Source organism: Taudactylus pleione, unplaced genomic scaffold (assembly GCF_031769625.1).
Source record: "Taudactylus pleione unplaced genomic scaffold, aTauple2 ptg000218l, whole genome shotgun sequence".
NCBI classification, from domain to species: domain Eukaryota; kingdom Metazoa; phylum Chordata; class Amphibia; order Anura; family Myobatrachidae; genus Taudactylus; species Taudactylus pleione.
Window position 1 is genome coordinate 7,907,956 of NW_028284620.1, and position 21,499 is coordinate 7,929,454.

The window sequence follows — 21,499 nt, forward strand, 5'->3', positions numbered from 1 at the left end:
CTGTGTTGAATATAACGGGGCCCTTGCATCCCATGCAGGACGTGGCCTCCTTTGTGCTCCCCACTATCCAGTGCCAGTCATCATCAGAAACGTTCCAGCAGATCATCACACCCACTTTGCCCTAATGGGGGCCAGGCCTTCTAGTGATACAAAGCGAAAAAGCGTAGTATAAAGAGTGAAAATTATCTTATGGCAGTCCACCCCACTTATAATAGCAAACCTAAACTAAATGGATGTGTCAGAAGCAAGCAGCTCCATTCTAGTTAGAGCCCTATTAATTATGTGACATCATAAGGTAACTGGTAACATTTGTGCTGTGCCTTTTTTCTGTAACTAATTTACGCAAAAATCATGATAAATGACCTGGATATATAGCATTCCTTTTCTTCCCACTTGGTGGCTTTGAATGTGGAAATTACATTTCCAGATATTTGGAAGCATTTAATGAAAACCACTTTTCTACTTGATATTTTAAATTGTAAGTATAGTATACAAACAGTTTTTCCTAATGTTTCCTAATGTTTGTAGATGTAGTCTTTTTGAGACGCTGCACAGGTTTGGGGCCCCAGGGGACTTCATTAAGCTCATAACTCGTCTTTATCATAACCCGGCAACTCAAGTCAAGTAATAGGGAATGGCTTTCTCTCTTCCCCATTTCTTATTCAGAGGGGCACTTGCCAGGGATGTCCTTTATCTCCATTGCTTTTTGCTCTGGCTTTAGAACACCTGGTGATTGCCCTTCGTGATTCCCCCCTTTATACAGGTATTTCAGTAGGTAAATTGGAGGTAAAATTGGCGGTTTTAGACGATGACATTATTTAGGTCTAATCCTCATTCTTTCATCCCAGTTATAGTATCAGTAATTGAAGCCTTTAGTATTTTTGCAGGATATAAAAGTTAATATCTGTAAATCGGAGTTGCTCCCTCTCTCTGGCGACACGTTTCAGTTCTGTCAGCATCCTACATTGTGTCCCGAAGGTTAATAACACCGAGGTCTTGCTAAAATACATACAATTAGCATTTAAATATCTTCACTCGGCAATCTTACAGGAAGTTCATCTTAGGGTGTTGCACAGGGCATATGTTTCTAAAGCTCAGAGATCGCATATGGTACCTGAGAAATTAGGCTGCTGTTCCATATGTAATCTGCAAGGTGCAACCTTTTTTCAGAATTTTTGGACCTGTGGGAAAATAACAACCTTATGCCAGAAGTTAGCTAATTTTATCAATCAGACATTCTCTCTACGTTTAATTAAGCACCCCTTGTCTTTTATTAAATTTTTCAGAATGGAATTTTGGCTCTAGGAAAGAAGAAATTATTCCAATTTTAATCCTTACTGTAACCCAGAAGGTGATTTTGAGGCACTTGGATAAAGTAGGTGAATTTTCCCAAAATGTAACCGACTCTCTACCGTGCCTCCAGCATGTGTTCACCCACTTGATGAAAAACCAGTGGATTGAAATAACATTTTTGTTTAGAGGCATCTGGACATTACCACCAAGCTGAACATGTTTGGCTGGCTACACTATAACAATCACCCCCACAGAGTGGGGTCTCCTTGTCATAATGCGATCCATGGGAGATATACTCTTTATTGGAGATGGTGCACACAGAGGGGTGTAACTGAACATAGACAAGCAGACTTCATGCTGTAGGGGTTTATTTATAGAGCATAAACCAATATACATATGAAGAAAATAATATATACACAACATAACATTCATAGAAGAAAGTCAGTGTTAATTGTAAAGAATGATAATGACACTGCTCACTTATTAGCTTCTATGTATTATTTGGATAATCTTTTCCACCAGCCAGCATAAGGGACTTGTAGTTATCACTCAAATGCCGACTGGAACATTTGTTGTCCTATTTTGATGTACGCCTCTCTCTCCTCATCATTCATAAAGGACACAAGCCCGGGGTTCTGGCTGACTTCACTGTAGACGTGGGCTTGGCCGCCAACCATGACCTCTGGATCCACAGCCTCTACTTCCTCCACCTGCTCTGCGCTAGTTAGAAGTTTCACCTGCGCTGGCTTAATGCGCCTCTTCTCCTCATCCGACTCGCTAGTATCACTATCTGAATCACTTTTGGCAACTTGAGTAGCCGCAGGACCAGACCCAGATTTCATTTCATGGATTAACAGTGTTCTGAACACTTCATTGTCAGCACTACTGTCCTTCTCATTGGCGTTTTCATCAACAGTTGCTGCATCATCAGGAGCTGTGGATAAAATAGGGACCAGTAAAGAATTATATATATTTTTTTTAATTAATTTTTTCAAACAATTCAGACCTTCTCAAAAAAAGAATTCCGCAGCTATGTTGCTAGGTCATAATAAATTCATAGATTCACTATTGGATCTCTCCACTGTGTAGGTGAAAGGTACACTGTAGATTCATGTACAGGTCAAGAATTGTAGGTAGAGTGTGCACAAAAATTCAACTGTTTACGTAATGGGGGAGCCTTGTCCCATATTTGCTTGCATTTGTGGATTGGTCTCTTATTTATAGACCATTAGATCCCCTAAATATTGATCCAAGATTAACAGAATTATTCTCTCAATAAAGTAAAAATAAGTGCACTAATGTTACAAAACATTCCAAGAAAGTTTGCTGCGATTCTTTAAAGGCTGGCACAGATGGGCACATTTGCTAATCTACACAAAAACGAAGATTCCACACCATTGATTACATCATATACCTGTAATATAAATGGATCACGGAATTCTGAAATTGTTTCATCATTTTCTTTTTTTTTTTTTTTTTTTTTTTCCTCCTTCCTACCACTTCAACATTCTAGAAATATCTACTTTGGTTTCTGTTCTACTGAAGTTATTTTGATCATTTTATGTTTGAATCATGATACTCACGGAAATGGTCAGCCACGTCTTCTTGTTGGGCTTCATATACCGTACTAGCCTTCATCCAGACAGGCTGCTCCTTCCCTTTCTTTTCTTTTATCTTTTTCAGTTCCAATTCATGGACATTAATGGTGACATTTTGCACATACATATTGCCCCCGGATGAGTTTTTGTTAGCCCACTTTCCGAAGTTTCCTAGATGATCCACAACGGACGAGCCTGCCTGCTGTTCACAGCTAAAGTAAATAGTCTTGAATTATGATAGAGACAGGGTTTAGCATTCAGGAATGAGATATTATTTATAACAGAGGGACTGATTCAGAGGTGGACAGTAATGCCGCAGCTGGTGGCATTCGTACAGAGAAGCCCACCAGCTGCAAATCAAATCTGCCACTTGGCATAATGAGTGGCACCATTGGACGAACATCGGTCACACCATCGGACATTATAGCTGCCCTATGGTTGTTCAGAATGTCTGTCGGAACATGGCCCCTGGAGACAGTGCAACTGCGAAAAAAGAAGCGCCATGCCCGAGTCTGACTAGCCACCCCCGTTACCATCCAGAACACCCACTAAAATGGTCTATCTGCATCCAAATTTGTTTAGTGTCCCCCAGCGGTAACCATCGGGACACATGCAGACTGAAACATATGCCACTTGTGACTGAAATCAACACTGCTCCACCTCTGAATGAAGCCTAATATTAATAGAGATATCCATAAAATATATTATTATCTTGCAAGGTAACTTCTAAAAGATAGTTGAGCAATACTTGTGCACTCATGTACAGCTGGGCTCGAAGATAATTATCGCCTTTTGTCCCCAACGGTGCAAAGTTCTTACGCATCCTTTGCCACGCCACCTGAGATGCCTTCTGCGCTTACAACCACATGCACTTAGGGAGGGGGAACAAAGGAAGTGTAAGCGCTGGCAGAGTACAGTAAGGGCACGTTTGCTCAAAATGTGTCTGACAAAGATGCATGTGCGGCAGTCAGGAAGCGAATCACTTGCGGATGGTGAACCCCTTGTTGTAAAATGTGAACTGATCAGGGAATGCTCCCGAATCCCTCCCACTTATTTATCAACAGTTTCTTATATAGCACAGCAAATTCCATTGCGCTTTATGTTATGTGTCTGCTGAGATCTAATCACAATATTATAGTGATATTGGCAGCTATTCCACATCAAGCATATCCCCATTTCAACTTTTCTTTTTTTTGTTTTGCACTTACAACAACTTTGACACAAATTATGTGGAACTCACAGGAGCCTCATTCACCTGCAGAATACAAATGTAGCTGTGACCTCCAACTACTACATGGGTCTAGTGTTGCGTTTTTTGTTTTTTTTGTGCCTACTGAAAACACTTTTGCATTCATAGGAGACTTTCTACATGTTGGGCCTAGAATGCCTCGGATTTGTACTAGGCAGGCCATATTGGGATTTCAGCAGTCATAGTACAGGAGCACATGAAACAGAACTAGACATTCCGGACAAGTATGAAGAAGGGTATACAATCGGGAAGCCGGCTGTCATTATACCGACAGCCGGCTTCCCGACCATCACATCCCGGCGAGGGTGAAATGACCGGCATCTAGATGTAGATGCCACTCATTTCACCAATGAAGGGATGCCGGGCGCCGCGAGTGGACAGCCATTCGGAGGGTTAGGTTTAGGGCTCCCGGGGGGGCTTAGGGTTAGGCATCCCCCAGGAGGTTAGGGTTAGTAGACCCCCCCCCCTGGTGACTTAGGTTTAGGCAGTGGGGAGGGGGGATTAGGGTTAGGCACCCCTAAGGGAGTGTTAGGGTTAGGGGGGTAGGTTAGGTTAGTTCATACTTACCTGGGGACGATCGGGATTTCCAGTGCTGTCGGCCTGACGCTGCCGGGAATCGAACTGCCGGCCATGCGGCCAGCAGTATTACATACCGATTCCTGAAGAAGACTTACATAGCCTCATACTATGTCATGTCTGGTACATGTTTTGATATGTTAAACGGTTTTACACCATGGGAGCACAGCTTCCACTATTTTCTTCTCGGTTACATAACCAGCAAAGCTAAAGGACGTTCTGTTTTATCTATATCTATTGAATAGGAGAGTCTTAAGGTATCAGGGGTAGTTCAGTGCTGATTACATTATACCTCAAACAGTGCATACTAGTCAGAGCATGTCAAGAACATAAAACATTAGCTATTATATCACCATTTTCAGCACAAATATTTTTCCCGGCTGCTCTTCTCAAAGCAGTGTCATTTGTACTGAATGTTTGATTATGAGAGGTTTCTACTTACTTTTATTTCTGGACCCAGACACTTTACATCTCTCCTGTATTGCCCAGGCACTAATTACACTTCAACTGCACTACTTAAATTACTAAATGGGCTCACCCACCTCATGTTACCCACAGTGGGACCCCTTCCTCTGTACTGTTGAGTTTGCCAGCTGAATTTGTAGTAACTAAGTGGAATATGCTCCTACTGCCTGCTCAGATTTATACCACCAACTTATTACACAGCAATGTGATGTGCAAGAATACTGTGGGCGAGATGTACTAAGCCTAGGAGAGTGATAAAGTGCATGGAGATAAAGTACCAACCAATCAGCTCCTGATTGATTTTTCAAACACAGGGTCTATTTACTAAGCCTTGGATGGAGATAAAGTGAACGGAGATAAAGTACCAGCCAATCAGCTCCTAACTTGCATGCCACAGGCTGTGTTTGAAAAAATGACAGTTAGGAGCTGATTGGTTGGTAGTTTCTCGCTCTCTGCACTTTATCACTCCCCAAAGCTTAGTACATCTCCTGCTTTATTCATATTAGTTTTTCACTGGAGCTTAAAATCTAATTTACCTGCCCCACACACATACTGTACAATGAGTTTTGGACCAAGGAAGAAAACCAAGCGTACAGGGAGAATATACACACTCCATGCAAATAGCTCCCTGGGCAGACTGAAACACAAGGTCCCAGAACTGTGAGGAAGCAATGCTAACCACTATGATGAGAAAAGAGGCTCCAGCAGATGTACCCTACCAATGAGTACTGGAGGTGAGACAAGCCCATTTTTATAAAATGCTTCCTTAATAATGGAAATGTAGGGTAGGTTTCCTCGGTACTTACCTGCCTGCGAGCTCTGGAATATCTGTTGGCTGCGGCTCCAGCAGCTCGCTGGGAAGAACAATATCTTCTGTTTCTTGGAGCAGCATAAAAATCGGTTCGATCTGCTCATTGAATTTAGCAAGTAATGTCCTGGCATCTCTTTTGGGTAGTGATGCAAAGTCCTCCTCTACTTCCACATTGCAGTAGGTACAGCGGAAGAGTTCTGCCAAGGGGGCATGAAATACCAGATTAACCATTTCACTGACATTTTTATCTTTCAAAAACAAGTTGAAATTTTTTGATTTAATTAGGTCAAGAACATCTTTTAAAAAAAGTTGTATATATATTTTAGTGAAAAAAAAAACAACAATATGCATAGCGAGTGTCTAGCCCCCCCCCTATTGTTTATAAGTCCACAATGTAACTCTCCCTAGAGCCATAATTATGCCCATTAGAAAAGTGTCTACACATTGGAAGACCATTATACTACTGAGCAGCTGTCTTGTATGATATGGCCTCTAATATATGTAGTGTTGCAAATGTTATTAGTATACTTTTAGTATGTATCCCTCAAAAGCCACTAAACCTAAAACTACAAACTGCCTTATATTAACATTTATAAAGCTATAGATGTAAAAAATTCTCATACTTTGACAACCTAGAAATATTTGAAAGTCAATTTACATTTAAGGGTAAATTTACTAAAGTGAGAGTGGAGATGTTACCCATAGCAACCAGATTGTAGCTATTATCTTCTAGAACAGTGGTTCTCAAACTCGGTCCTCAGGACCCCACACAGTTCACTTTTTGCAGGTCACCCAGCAGGTGCACAGGTGTATTCATTACTCACTGACACATTTTAAAATATCTACAGGAACAGCTAACTATTTCAGTAGTAATTATGTGAGGAGACCTGCAAAACATGCACTGTTTGGGGTCCTGAGGACAGAGTTGAGAACCTGTGTTCTAGAAGGTACAACTTAAATGGTAAGTAGAATCTTATAGGTTGCTATGGGCAACATCTCCACTTCTAAAAACTCTCACTTTAGTAAATTTACCCCTTACTGTTCAGACGAGTGCAAATTATCGGTTTCCAATATGAAGAGTTAAAAAAAAAAAAATGAAGTGCCGAAATCTATCAGAAGTGTGGACGCACTAATCATATCAACAGGACAAAATAATAAGGGGCCTATGTATCAAGCTGGTTTTTACATAACATTATGCAGAAACTGCAGTTGTTGCATATTGTGCTGTAGCTACCGTATGTACTAATGGCACAATGCAGTTGATTTCTCAGAAAGTGCTAATTAGGACAAACAAATTGGAGCGCTCAGTCTAAAACAGCTGATGAGCCAAAACGTTTTATTTTATATCAATTAAAAAAAAAAAACCATATCTGCACCTATACTGCATCAAATTGCACTTAATTTACAATATGTGAAAATATCCCAATATGCAAAAAAAAAACCAACAACAATAGAATAATCATATTCCAGTCCATTAATATAATGTTAGTATCTTGAAGCATGGATTATGGATGTAAAAGCCATAATATATACAGTAGCCCATGCAGATTTTATAAAAATAAATCCAACTATAATTCCACTGTTCGGATATACAATATAATTCATGGTGAGGTTTAGACAATGTAACTAAACAACAGTCTAATGTATCCAAATAATCCACAAGGTAAATGTTGATATTAAGTGCTTACAGGAGATACTTTTGTATCATCTCTTACCGCATGTTGCCCATACTAGATAGGGAAGAGATAGATCCCCTTCCGTAGATGTACGATGACATCATCTGCCAGTGTCCAACGTCATTCCCTACCATCCAAGTGGGCATAGAGGGGGAATATCAGGGCCGTAACTAGGGTAGTGCAACCTGTGCCAGTGGCACAGGGCACGGGGCGTTGTTTGGGAATGTACATTTTTTGTTTATTATCATTCTCACTTGTAGATTCCTCTTAGTTTATCCCCAGCATCTCCTGGCCTCTCCTATCTCTTCCCTGGCCCTCCCCCATGAGGCCGTGACCCTTTTTTCGGGTATGTTATCTCCCTATTTAAAAAATAGGGAGGCAACAATGCTCTTTCTGGCACAAGGCACCAAAAAGTTTAGTTACAGCTCTGGGGAATATATTCATGTGGCGAGCGAAGCGAGCCAACGTGTCTGCAGCGTGGCGAGCGAAGCGTGCCCGCAAGGGGCCAACTTTCTTTTTTTCGTGGAAAGTGTGGGCAGAAACCTCCACTTCCGCCCTCACTCACGTCACTTCCAAGTACGCCTACTGAAGGGGTTTTATGCTCTTTCATATTAGATATAGGAGAGGAAAAAGCCGAATTGCAGTTCAGTGTAAAGCATAAATTCACTGATAGATGGGACCAGAGCCGTAACTAGACTTTTGGTGCCCTGCGCCAGAAAGAGCATTGGTGTCCCCCTCATTTTTCAAAGGGACATAATGCACTAAAAAAAGGGCCATGGCTTCATGGGGAAGGGCCAGGGAAGAGATAGGAAAGACCAGGAGATGCTGGGGATGAAATCAGAGGAAGCTACAAGTGAGAATGATAATAAACAGAAATTTGACAGGCCCAAACAGCGCCCCCTGACCTGTGGTGCCCTGTGCGATGGCACCGGCCGCACTACCCTAGCTACGGCCCTGGATGGGACTACCAGTATAACAGGCTATTCCATAGATCATGTATGACTGCAGCTCCAGGGAAATGGAAGCACTTCGTGGGGGAAAGGTGGATTAACGGCGTCCTGACCGCTGCATATGCAGCCTCCCCATTAACTGTAGTGCTCCTGCTTCCTATGCAGACCATAGGCCATCGGTCATCCCCTTTCAAAGTGCTAATCAGCACTGCAGATCACAGTCCCCATTATTATCAATGGCGACTAAGATCTGACCCCATGTACCAAACTCCAAAAAGCAAAGTTTTTCGGAGTTTGGCCGCGGTAGTTTATACCATCTTCAGATGGTGTAAACTGCGTTAAGCCTATGGAGGCTTAGGAGCAGGAGAAAGAACTTTAGATCTCTCTCTCACATGCGCAGTGTCAGCTTCCACAAGAGAAGTCTGTCACTTCTGTGAAAGACTTCTACAATTTGCCAGGGGTATATAACTCGCAGTGACAGCTGTTACCGCAACCACTGTCCCTGTGAGTTCCCCTCCTAAAAGTGAAAATATTCCCTGTGATACGGATACATAATAATCGCGGCAGTTCTGTTATTATTAGTACATAGACCCCCTAAGAGGCACAAATAAAAACTGAACACTGAAACGTAGATACTCTTCTGCCATTAATGAGAGTATACAGTATATCCTATACGTCCACATGTTGCTACTACAATAGAATACACATCTCAGAGTCTTTACAAAATGCAAACCTATAAATATGGGACATACCTGTAAAAGGGTCATATAGCTGATTCACCTCCAGGTCCGAGTAAGTGCTGAGACACCCAGGGCACTTAAATGAAGCTCTTATGGTGGACTCTCGCTCATCTGACTCGATCTTGCGGCGAACGTGATCCAGCTTATATTTGACTACATCTACAAGTACTTTATAGTTGATATAATAATAATTGTGTTTGGTGCTCTTCCCATTCAACCCAGTTTCAACACGCATGCGGCACTTAATGAATTTATCCGCCTTTAGGGTGTTGAGTATTGTTCTAAGCTGCCTCTTTTCATACTTGAGGAGCTGGGCAATGTCCTCCTCCTTCACACAAGGGTATCTAATGAGCACATCGAGGGCGAGCGAATGCTCCAGGCCATAGAAACCACGCACCATGTACTTGGCAAGTCGCTTCAGGGCAGCAGGCACTTCAGTCATCATGTCCTGATCACCCATTGTTGCAGGACGAAGACATCTACTGTCTACCGGCACAAAACAGAAGACACAAAGTCATGGTGCCGGTTTACAATGCGCACATAGGATCACCACAGAAAAATAGCCTTAGGCAAAAAAAAAAACAATGCAAAACACATTTCTTTACACGAGCTGTGACTTTTCAGATCCTAAATCTCAGCAATAAAACAGTATAAGGTCTGCTGTAAATCATTCCACAATTCCCTGCAGATTATTTTGTCAAAAGCCATGTTGTAAGCATCTGTAATAAACTCCAGAGTCTCAGCAGCATGTATGAGGATTTCAGGCCTTTGCATCATTCAGCTGAGAATGCCCTGTGTCATTGTGTCATCTAGTCAGCAATGCTAACTGGTGAGGTTCACACTTATTTGTACTGAGAGAAAACAAATTGGATTACCACTGGTGACCTAAGAAAATGATGGCAAATTATTCTGAAGAGTTATACAATTAGCAATAAGGTCATTTTCATTACACTGAACTCCATCGTAGTTGACATTATATCACACTCTCAAGTTAACATTCACTGCTTGTTAGATGTACAGTTATTTATATTTACAATATTTTACATGATAACCCCTGGACAGGTAGAATATTAATCTTCATCAGCGAATCCAGACTTCTTTTTACAGGATGACTGCACTGCAGTGTGCATGCGTGTGATCCGTGCATGTGCGCAAAACAGTGAGTGATGTGCGGTCAGGTGAGGCAGAGCCTTTCCTGACATACTTAGGTATAATCCACAGTTTTTACTATAAAAAAATTCTAAGAAAAAATGTAAGAAAACATTACAAATATCTTCTTTGTATTATTCGAATCATTTTCATAGTCAAAACTCTGGAGTAAAAACTGCAAGGCAGGTGAGGCGCTGCCTCCCCTGTCTACCGTTTCCGCACATCCATGATCAAAACACACCAAATTTCCAGCACTATATACTGCTGCATCTTTGTATAATGCCCACATGAACCCTCAGGTTTATATTTGTATGTGTAAATCAGGCTCTGATACTAGCCAGTGCCTCCCCAGCCATTTACCCCACCGCACGTCACTGGTGCAAAATAAAATCGGCTTCTAGGGACTGCATCAGCTGCAGCCCCTAGTAGCCAAATACGGCTGTCGTGCTAGCAGCAGAGATGCTTCACATTGAAAGCGCGCTCTGCTAATGGCAGTCCAGGCTGTGTCCATTCAACATGGACACCTTCACATGTAGGGGCATATTTATTAAACAGATCTTGGGGGAAATCCTCTGAAAACAGATGTTTTTTGGGGATACCTGCAAAATGTAAGTATCCCCTGGTTGTATTACAGGGGTTCCGCAGCATATGTTGGAGACATCTACTGATGTTACCATTTCAGAACGCAATCACAGCTGCCATAGGTTTCTATGGGGCTGCTATATTGTGAGGTTTACTAAGTTCCAAATGCGAAGCATTCCAGAGATTGGTCCCATTAGCAAACACCATTGTAAGATGGAATAAAGGCCCCCATACATCAGCAATTGATTGTGGCAATTCTGCAATTTGCAGATGATTGTATATAAAAATCTGCAATGTATGGGCTTCACAGATTGCAGATTTCAACTAAAAAGTGATTGGAATTGGTAAATCAGGTTGTAAAACATGTTGGATGTCACAGATGGATTGGGGCTGTATATTGCTAGTGTATGGACATGATCAGCAGATTTGCAGACCGTTACTAGTAAAATGATGGCCTTTCAGTATAGGCAGATCTGTGTTTGCTGAAAATGATCTGCAAATCACTGAAAAGATCTGTAATGTATGGGCGCAGATTGCTAGATTGGGAAATCCTAAAATCGGTCAACAAATCTTCAAATTGTTCAATTGTGGTTTTCAGATTGCTGATGTATGGGGGCCTTTAGCCATTGTAGCCTATATGCTACATATCCAGGGGCGGATTGGGCCACCGGGCATGTTCCCGCTGGGCCGGTCCCATATTCCTCTCTGCCGGGCCGGCTTACACTGCCAGTCTGGCCGGCTCACATCAGCCGGCTGTGCGCTGTCTTGCATTATTTGTGTTCCGCTATGGAACGCAAAGTGGAAGCTGTCGGCTCTCCGGACAGTAAGCACTTCCGGGTGCAAGAAAGAGGCGGCGGGGACAGCTATAGTGGTGGCCATGCGGCTGCGACACTAGCAGTAGTCGGAGTGGTGACTGACAGTGACTGCTAGATCCACCTGTCCGGAATAACCTCACCCCAGCGCCGGTAACTTTGTCTCTCTCTGGGAGGGGGAGTGATTGCAGCTGATAACACTAGTGGTGACACCTCCCACCTCAGTGCCTCACACCTCACCCCGGCACCTATTAATGCACCCACACTGCCTTTACCTGATTATATATATAGAGGTATAATATATATATTATGTATAAATGTATGTATAAATATGGAAATATATATATATATATGTGTGTGTGTGTGTGTGTGTGTGTGTCAATTGAAACCCATAAAGAAACTAAAAGGCTTCTCTGCACTTTTCTTCATAGTAATTACAGTGAAACATCACCTCTGCCTGTATGGCCCTGTCTCACTACTGTTCCATCTCTTCTCCCTGCAAATCACCTTGACACTCTCTTTTCCCACCTGCCCCCTCTTCTTCTTCCTCCACTCACTCTCCTCTACATCCACCTGTCAATGTCCCTCCTTTTCCTGTCTCCTCTATGGAATCGGTATGTTATACCACCGGACGTCAGCCTGGCAGATGAAATACCAACGCCGGAAGGCCGGCAGATGGATATCCCGACAGGATATGTATAAAGGCTATCCCTAACCCTCCCTTAAGGGTGCCTAACCCTAACCTCCCTCCCTAGTGCATGACCCTAACCCTCCCTCCCAGCACCCTAAACCTAACCCTCCGGGGGGAGTGCCTGACACTAACCCCCCCTTCCCCTAGCCTATCTCTCCCGGGGGTCACTTAACCACAAGTCCCCCCGGGAGACCCCAAACCTAACCCTCCCAGGCAATCCACTCCCGACGCCTGACTTACCTACGATCGGTATGCCGGGCGTCGGTATTTAGATGCCTATCATTAGTCCCATGCAGGGATTTTACTTTTGGGAAGCCGACAGTCGGCATTTCGACCGAAGGTTTCCTGACTACATACCTCCTCTATTATCCTCATCTTACCTCCCCCTTTCCCATCAATCCTATCTCTTCCCTGCCACATCTATTCCCCGTTTACATATCCGCCCTCCTCCCTTACACATTTTCTCCCCCCTACAAATCCCCTTCCTCCACCCCACACATGCTCCCTCCTCCCCACTACAAATCCACCCTCTTCCCCCCTACACATCCTCTCCCATACACATCTACCCTTCTCCCCCTACACATTCACCCTCCTCCCCCAATACATCTATCCACATCCCCGATACACATCTATCCTACACATCTACCCTCCTACACATCCAACCCCTTACAAATCTACCATCCCACACATCTACCCACCTCCCCCATACACATCTATCGTGCTTCCCCCTAAACTTTCTTGAGCTACTGGTGGCACTCCCTAGTCTGGAGGCTGGTCTCCAGAGGTTCCGCAAGTATCTGTTACAGCCCAGCAGGTGAGGTTACTCAGTCTTCTGTAGGGGACTGGGGGGAATCAATATTTGTTTGTAGGAGCAACCATTGAATCAATGTGTCTAATTTTTTCCTGTGCAATCCAATGTGTATGCGTTTTCCTGTGTAATGCAATGTGTATGCTTTTTGCCTGTGAGGGTTATTGTGTGTTTTTTTCCCTGTGGGGGCTATTGAGTGTTTTTTCCCTGTGGGGGCTATTGTGTTTTTTTTTTTCCTGTGCGGGCTACTGTGTGTGTATTTTTTTCCTGTGGGGGCCAATGTTTATTTTCCTGTCGGGGGGCCAATGTTTATTTTCCTGTCGGGGGGCCAATGTGTCTTATTTATTTTTTGTGGGGGCCATTATGTTTGTTTATTTTCCATTTAAGGCTAGTGTGTCTGTCTTTGTTTCTGTGAGGGTCAAAGTTTTTCTTCTTTCTGGTGCAATGTTTTTCGTCTTCGCGTGAGACTGAGTTGCACCATGTATGTATCCCTATGGTGTTTATACAGAGTTGTAGTACAGATTCAGAAGTGTAGTGTGTTAGAAATGTGTTGGGCATTCCTAGGTGGTTACAGAAGGTTGGCTAATTAGACGCAGCTGTAATGTAGTACATGGAGTAAAGGCCGCCATACATCAGAGATTGATTGTAGCAATTGTGCAATTTACAATCGATTGTGTATAAAAAGCTTTCCCTTTTTCAATCGATTGCAGATTGCAAAATTGCCACAGTCGATTGAAAAAGGGAAAGATTTTTATACACAATCGATTGCAAATTGCACGATTGCTGCAATCAATCTCTAATGTATGGGGGCCTTAACACAGACATTTTGCGGAAAGAGGTTGTGTACAGAGACGCTGACTCACTCGCATGGGAGGATAAACTCAGATGGATGATGTGCACCTAGCATAGCGCTGGTGAAAGTTTCGATGGTGGCGTTTAAAGACGCACAAAGCACAATTGCAGCATCTGCAGACACTGACAGTGGGCATCTCAGTCCTTGCATATTAGGACGAATGTATGAACAAGGGCGTTGTAGTGGCATTAGCATAAAGTCGCAGAAGCAATTGCAGCAAAAAAAGTTAGGAATCGCAACTGCGCCCAACTCGGCCCTATTAAGAGGGATCCCTCCCCGTCCTTGACAGACCCAACCCCCTTTAGGGCTGCTTCCATAAACTTCCCGGGCTGGTTTTCCATCCCAATCCGCCCCTGTACATATCGTAAATTTACTGGACCTGCACATGCGAAGAAGACTGCCCGAGGTCACACGTACACCCGGAAAGCACAAAATTTATTTTTGCCATAAGTAGTGGAGATAAGAAATTCTAAAATCCAAAAATGTGCCCCTGAGGAAGTAATCACCCCGATGACGGTGTACAGTATTTGAGCTGTGAAAGCTTGAATTGATTTGTTATATAGGTAAATATGAAAAGCACCAGATTTACAGGTTTGTTTTTGTTACTTACTTACAGTGTAGGGCTACTTATTTATTTAGTAATGCAAGAAATTTCCTTGGCTGCGATTACAAAGTCTGCTATTTATATCAAAGATAAAATGCACAAAGTATATCTAAAGAAACTGCCTGCAATTCCATGTTATTTCATGTACATTTAGTTCAGACTGGCTGATAATATTTATATACACACATACAGTATACTAGTATTTTGGACCCCTATTACTGCAGGTCGCTGGTTATCATGGCTGGCGTTGCAGGTTTTTCCCCCTCATCTCTGTCCATCGTTATCATCTCTATGCTGATGATACTCAAATCTACCTTTCCTCCCCTGATCTCTCCCCCTCTCTTCTGACTCGTATCTCCAACTGTCTCTCTGCTGTCTCTTCCTGGATGTCCCAGCGATTTCTTAAACTTAATATGTCTAAGACAGAGCTGATCATCTTCCCACCCTCCCACATCACCTCACTTCCCACTATTTCTTTATCAATTGATGGAATAACTATCTCATCTAGTCCCAAGGTGCGCTGTCTTGGAGTTATCCTGGACTCATGCCTCTCCTTCAAACCACATATCCAGAACCTTTCACAGTCCTGTCGTTTCCATCTCAAAAATATTTCTAAGATCAGACCCTATCTCACCCAGGATGCTACTAAAACCCTCAAACACTCACTGGTCATCTCCAGATTGGACTATTGTAACCTCCTCCTATCTGGCCTCCCCAAATCCCATCTCTCTCCTCTCCAGTCTATCCTTAATGCTGCTGCACAGCTTATCTTCCTCTCCAAGCGCTCTACATCTGCCTTCCCTCTCCTACAAGCTCTCCACTGGCTCCCCTTCCCTTTTAGAACCCAATTTAAGGTTCTCACGCTCGCTCACAAAGCTCTCACCCAATCTTCTCCCATATACATCTCTGATCTCATCTCCCTTCATGCTCCTCTCCGCCCTCTTCGCTCAACTAATGCACGCCGCCTTTCATGCCAGCTGATTACTTCCTCCCACTCCCGCCTCCAAGATTTTGCCCGCACTGCTCCCCACCTCTGGAACTCTCTCCCACTCCCCATCAGACTCTCCACCTGTTTTCAATCCTTCAAACGGGCTCTCAAGACCCACTACTTCATCAAAGCCTTCCAGCTATCATTCTAACTCCTTGCTACATGCTCCTTCGTCCCCATCTGTGTCAACCCAGTTTGTCTACCCCCACCTTTTTAGAATGTAAGCTCTCACGAGCAGGGCCATCTACCCTCTTGTGCTTCTCCTTACTATAGTGTCATCTACTTCTTACTCACCACTAGGGCACCTAACACTTGGCTGCTTATGCTCTGTTGCTTATCTGGGTGATATGGTCGCTAATGTAGCAATATATATTATCCATGTCCTGTATTGTATTGTTCTGTAAGTAACTTGTATACAATTTGTTTTTGTACTTTGTAAGGCGCTGCGGAACACTTGTGGCGCCATATAATAATAATAATAATCATCGCATCTTCCGCTCTCATTTTTAATTTCTGTCCCCCTCATCCCCATGTCTCCCTATATCTCATATCAATCTCTCTTATCTCCCCATCACTTCTGTCCCACTCTGACCCCCCCATCGCCATCTCTAATCTGCCCCCTCACCTACTCATCTTGTCATCTTTCATCTCTGTCCTCCTCACCCCCAACTCCGTTTTTCATCTCTATTCACAGCCCCCATCTGTCATTTCTATCCCCATCACCCCTTAACTGTTCCCCTCACCTCCTCATCTTGTCTCTCATCCCTGTCCCCCTCACCCCATCTGCCATCTCTGTCCAAATCATCCCCTACTATTGCTGTCTCCCTCACCCCCATCTCCCTGTCTTTTATCTCTGTCCCCCTCACCACCCATTTCTCTGACTCTCACCTCTGTCCCCCTCTCCTCCTAATCTCATCATCTTTCATCTCATCTCTGTCCTTCCTCACTTCCATCTCCATCTTTCATCTCTTTCCCCATCTCCCGAACTCTCATTTCTGTCCCCCTGTATCTCATCTCTATGCCCATCAGCACCAAATCTTTTGCCTTCACCTCCTCGTCTCATTGTCTCTCCTCTCTGTCCCACTCACGCCCATCTACCTGTCTTTCATCGCTGTCCCCTTACTTTCTCATCTTGTTTCTCATCTCTGTCCAATTTACTCCCCATCTCCCTGTCTTTCATCTATGTATCCCTTACTCCCAATCTCCATGTCTTTCAGCTCTGTCCCCTGGTGGTTTCTCATCTCTGTCTCCCTCACCCTTGCTCTCATCTCTGTATCTCCCAAATTCCCTCTCAATCCTACTCCCTCACACTCGCTGGGCAGTCCCAGAGAGGCCGCCATGTCTATATGTTTCCAACAAATACAATTATTCATATTATATCAACCATCTTACTCCAGTTTGATTATGTAGGTTTGGAGGGAGAGATTCTGTCTGTCCCGAATGCTCTGCCCTAGAGGGTATATTCTGGCATCTCCTCTGGTTCGATCAACAGGTTTCTGATTACTGGGATAGAGTAACAAAGGGATGTCTCTTCCACTTATGGATCCCATGATGTGTATTTGTGGTGTCTTAGATGACCATCAACTTCATAAGTCTCTCAAATGATATGTGCTTAATGCCCTGGCTTTGGCAAAGGTATGCATCACACCAACTTGGATGGCCCCTCGGGGTCCTGTCTTTAATGACTGAGTTATACTGGTAAATAGTCACACATGAGAAATATATATGTACCAGCCACAATATCCCATTAAATTTTGAGGCATCTGGGGCTCTTGGTTGGACTCCCCAAATAGTTTTGTTGTGCCTCCATATAGTTCATTTGCAAGCCCCCGTCCACCGCTGGTCCTCTAATACTGTTACCTAATAAGGCCCATTGGATATTCTGGTTCCTTAAAATACTCCTGTTTATATTTCTCGCTGAGCACCTTAATGGCCATTTCTTTATCTGCTGCCCATGTTTTCTCTCTGTTCACTTAATTACAACCGTTGCTTTTTCTCTTTGTCCTGTTCACACTGGGTTGGGTATGAGATCCCGGCTGTCGCTGTTCAGAATACCACCAGCGGCATCCTGACAACCAGAATCCCAACACCCATAAGAACGGCTGGTAAGTATTTTCCCTACCCCTACCCTAACCCTTCCTAGTGCCTAAACCTAAACTCCCCCCCTAGTGCTTTAACCTAACATCCCCATCCCCGCACCCTAATCCTAACCCTCCCTCCCCGGTGCCTAACACTAACCTCCTCCTGATACTTACCTTCGGGATGCTGATGGTCGGGATACTGGTCCCGGGATGCGACCTGTTGGGATTTCAGCACAGATATTTATACCGTCAGCATCCCACATGCCAGGATGCCGACTACATCCCGTTCACACTATTCAGTGCCCTCTCAGTGCCTTGCAACAGTAATTTGTTCATTGTTTCTTACTTTTTTTTTTAACGTATATATTCTCCGTTTATCTTTTTTAAAGCAAACTTCATTAAACACATTTATTTAAAAAAAAAAAAATTATATATATATGTATATATATATATATCCGCCGCAAAACGTATACTGAGTAATCTTCTTTGCAGTTCTGCGACTCTTAATACATAGGCCCCTATAGAATAGATATTGCTATGTTGTCAGTTAAAATCAGTGCTGTGGTAAATCCAGGCTACAGCCAAATCCTAACTGGTTTTGACAGCATATGGGTTTGTTCAAATAATACCCCTTTTCCACCTAAATTCCGGGTCTGACCCAGAGTTGGAACAAAGTTCCTATCCGGATCAGACCCGGAATTTTGCCGGCGCCGACTAGGGATATTCCCGAGTCAGAGTAGCTCACACCGCAGTCGGATCTGCATAGACCCGGCTTTTATGGAGTGAAAGTGGTCGCTTGGAGATGACATCATCTCCAAGCGCCACTGAAGCCGGACCAATTGGCCGGCTAGCAGCGCACTCCAGGTCATCGTGACCCGGAGTGCGCTGTTCTCACAGCAGGGTTTCACGGGCTACGCCCGTGTTAAACCCTGCTAGTTACCTGGGTTGGATTGCCGGGTCACTCGACCCGGCGATCCAACGCTCTCCCCTTTTACACCAGGGAGCTGCCCGGGTTAACCCTTCAAAAACCTGGGTTTTAGCTCCAGTGTAAAAGGGGTATAATTAGGAATTGGCCTTCCTGCACAAGTATCCTGATATTCTGTTATTGTGTACAGAACTAATCTCTTTCAGGAGCAATTATTAAAATGTAGATCTAGGCCGCTCCTTCTGTGTAATATGTAAGTTAGGGTCAGGGTGCAGTGCAGTTTAACAACAGAATCTTATGTGAAAAAGATTGAATGGATTCTATAGATTGTACTGTAAACTTGTGAGCAGGGTCCTCTCACCTTATCTATTATTAGTATTACCCAGTCTGTATTGTTCCCATTTTGTAAAGCACAGAATATACTGGCACTATATAAGTAAATGTTAATAAATAATCCCTAATAAAAGTAATGTAACACTCTAGTTCAGTCATTCTTGGATAGAACAGTTCCCCTGGCTGGGACTGACTTCTTATTTATGGCTATGCCTTGTGCACTATAAAATAATGATGTTCCTGTTAACCTAGGAGACTGCTTGTAATCAGCCCCACTCAGTAGTTCATGCTGAGTGGGGCTCACCTTGGTCTATTCATTGTTGGCAAGGAAGGGAGCAGTATGGGGTCAGCAAACCAAGGAGACAGTATAACCCAATATGCAATTCAACTTAGAAACTGACAGTTCCACTACTAACATACAAATATTGCACTTAATTAATATCATTCCTTTTTCAGATATTAACATTTCCAAAGCTAATGACAGGTTCTCTTTGAATATTTAAGTGTTTAACAATATAATTTCAGGTTTCAAAAGACATATAAAATCCACCTGCTGCAGGAATCAGATGGTAAGAGTTCAGATACAGGATATATTGTATATCTAACATCTGCAGTTATGCTTTTGTATGAAATACAGAAAAGTTACACAGCCTGTATTTTTATAATATATATCTAGAATGTATTTAGTGAGCTGGTACTGGCAATCTTAGCAAAGAGAGCATCATCTAATACATGCAAACACACTGACAAGTCATATAAACTTGCAGACAAAATATTGGCATATTCATTAATAATTGTCTACTAACCTATAGCATAAGCTGCTGCATTATTACCAAAACCCTATTATAAATGTTACTTACCTTATCCAATGCTTAGGCTGTGCACTATATGTTAGGAAGCTATAATAGGTTAGCCCCATCAATCACAATCACCACAGCACAGCCTGGCTGAATCTAATTAATGACACCACAAAAAGATCATTAAAAAGCCATAGATCACCTGTGATCTGTGTGTATCACATATTTAAGGGAAAGCTAGCATTTTGTTATAATGTTGTATAATATGAATACAATTGCATTTCTTTATTTACTGTTTTATAATGATGCTCCTCTATTATAGAATAAAATAATTTGTTTAGATCAGCTAAAATACTTCTTCTATTTTAAACTAAAATTACCAATTTCATATTTAACCAATACATTTTACTACAGGACATAGCTATACATAGCAGGGCTTTGCTGCTAGGTGCCTTCATCGCTAGATTGAAAACTGACAATCGCAATGATGATAGATTACACATTACAGTTCTAGTCCAGCCATGGCCAGATCCCTATAGGTGGGAACTTTTACCCTGAAGTAATTACTTGCACACAGTCTCAGGGGGAGGGTAACTTTACAACAATTCAATTACCTGTTGCAGTAAGACCATATTCACACTGCGTGCTGGCAGTATGGAGCAGACGTTCCCACCTACAGATGTGGCATGCTTCAGGCAACGAGTCACCAAGCCAAAAATCTTTCCACATTCACAGACTATGCGGAATGGCCTACAGAGTATTTTTTTCCAGGCTAACTTGCGCATTGCACTGTTTGTCTGAAGAGAACTTGCTGCATCTGTATTATTCTGCCTTGTACAATCGTGGCATACCTATACCTGTGTGATGTGTTTTCCTTTCCTCTGTTTAGCAAGTGAAATAAACTGCTGATATTTCTAGGTCGGAGAGTCTTATGGCCTGATTCAGAGTTGGGAATAACTATGTACCTGGACAAACCATGTTGCATTACAAGGGGTGCAAATACATAAAATTAATGTTTTCATGTATAGTAAATACTGGCTGCTTTTGCATGTAGCCCACAAATACTGAATAGCTTTATTTTTACACTGCAATTTAGATGTCAGTTTGGACACCTCCCTCCCAAATATAACTCTATGCGCATGTTACATCTGCCCCCCCTGCAGTGCAGCATGGTGTTACCAAGATGCACAGTTACTTGCTCTTTCTTACTCTATTCCCAAAGCTGAATCAGGCCCTTACTTACGTATAACGGCTTATTTGACACAAATGGGAGATCAGGCCCATTTCCTCCATACCATACGTGTTTCATTGCATGGTTTATCTGGAATAAACATGGCTTGTACAGCTATGACATGCAAATTAGAAAAAAATCTTGTATAACTTTGTTCATGGTCCCAATGGATGCACCAGAGATTGAGTACATGGGATGTAGGCATACTGGCGCTAGAATGTTCCCCCATTTCTTCCTGAGTGATACACATGTGGAGCCATTCTCTTATTTAGCAGTATTACACTTTT

The 21,499-nt window shown here is 42.9% G+C and overlaps 1 protein-coding gene across 4 annotated transcripts; it reads right to left on the reverse strand.

Moving 5' to 3' along the window:
• Positions 1-1,658: 1,658 nt before the first annotated feature.
• LOC148517379 (general transcription factor IIE subunit 1-like) lies at positions 1,659-20,910 on the reverse strand. 4 transcript variants are annotated; one of them, XM_088478807.1, is made up of 5 exons: positions 20,839-20,910; positions 9,371-9,844; positions 5,988-6,189; positions 2,877-3,103; positions 1,659-2,227 (listed from the first exon to the last, which is right to left on the reverse strand). In XM_088478807.1, exons 2-5 carry the CDS (start codon positions 9,816-9,818, stop codon positions 1,839-1,841), a joined length of 1,266 nt encoding a protein of 421 aa, XP_088334933.1. In that variant the 5' UTR covers positions 9,819-9,844; positions 20,839-20,910; the 3' UTR covers positions 1,659-1,838. The 4 variants fall into 4 exon arrangements, with proteins under 4 accessions (XP_088334933.1, XP_088334931.1, XP_088334932.1 ...); XM_088478805.1 differs by lacking the exon at positions 20,839-20,910 and adding an exon at positions 20,596-20,816; XM_088478806.1 differs by lacking the exon at positions 20,839-20,910 and adding an exon at positions 20,045-20,132.
• Between the last annotated feature and the right edge of the window lie 589 nt (positions 20,911-21,499).

Bases quoted from the DNA above. Each gene is read 5' to 3' on its own strand.
- LOC148517379 (XM_088478805.1), bottom strand. From the start codon at position 20,710: ATGTGGAAAGATTTTTGGCTTGGTGACTCGTTGCCTGAAGCATGCCAC. The intron at 6,190-9,370 runs GTATGTCCCATA...CCCCCTTGGCAG, and splicing joins GCTATATGACCCTTTTACAG to AACTCTTCCGCTGTACCTAC. The intron at 2,228-2,876 runs GTGAGTATCATG...TTTTATCCACAG, and splicing joins AGACGTGGCTGACCATTTCC to CTCCTGATGATGCAGCAACT.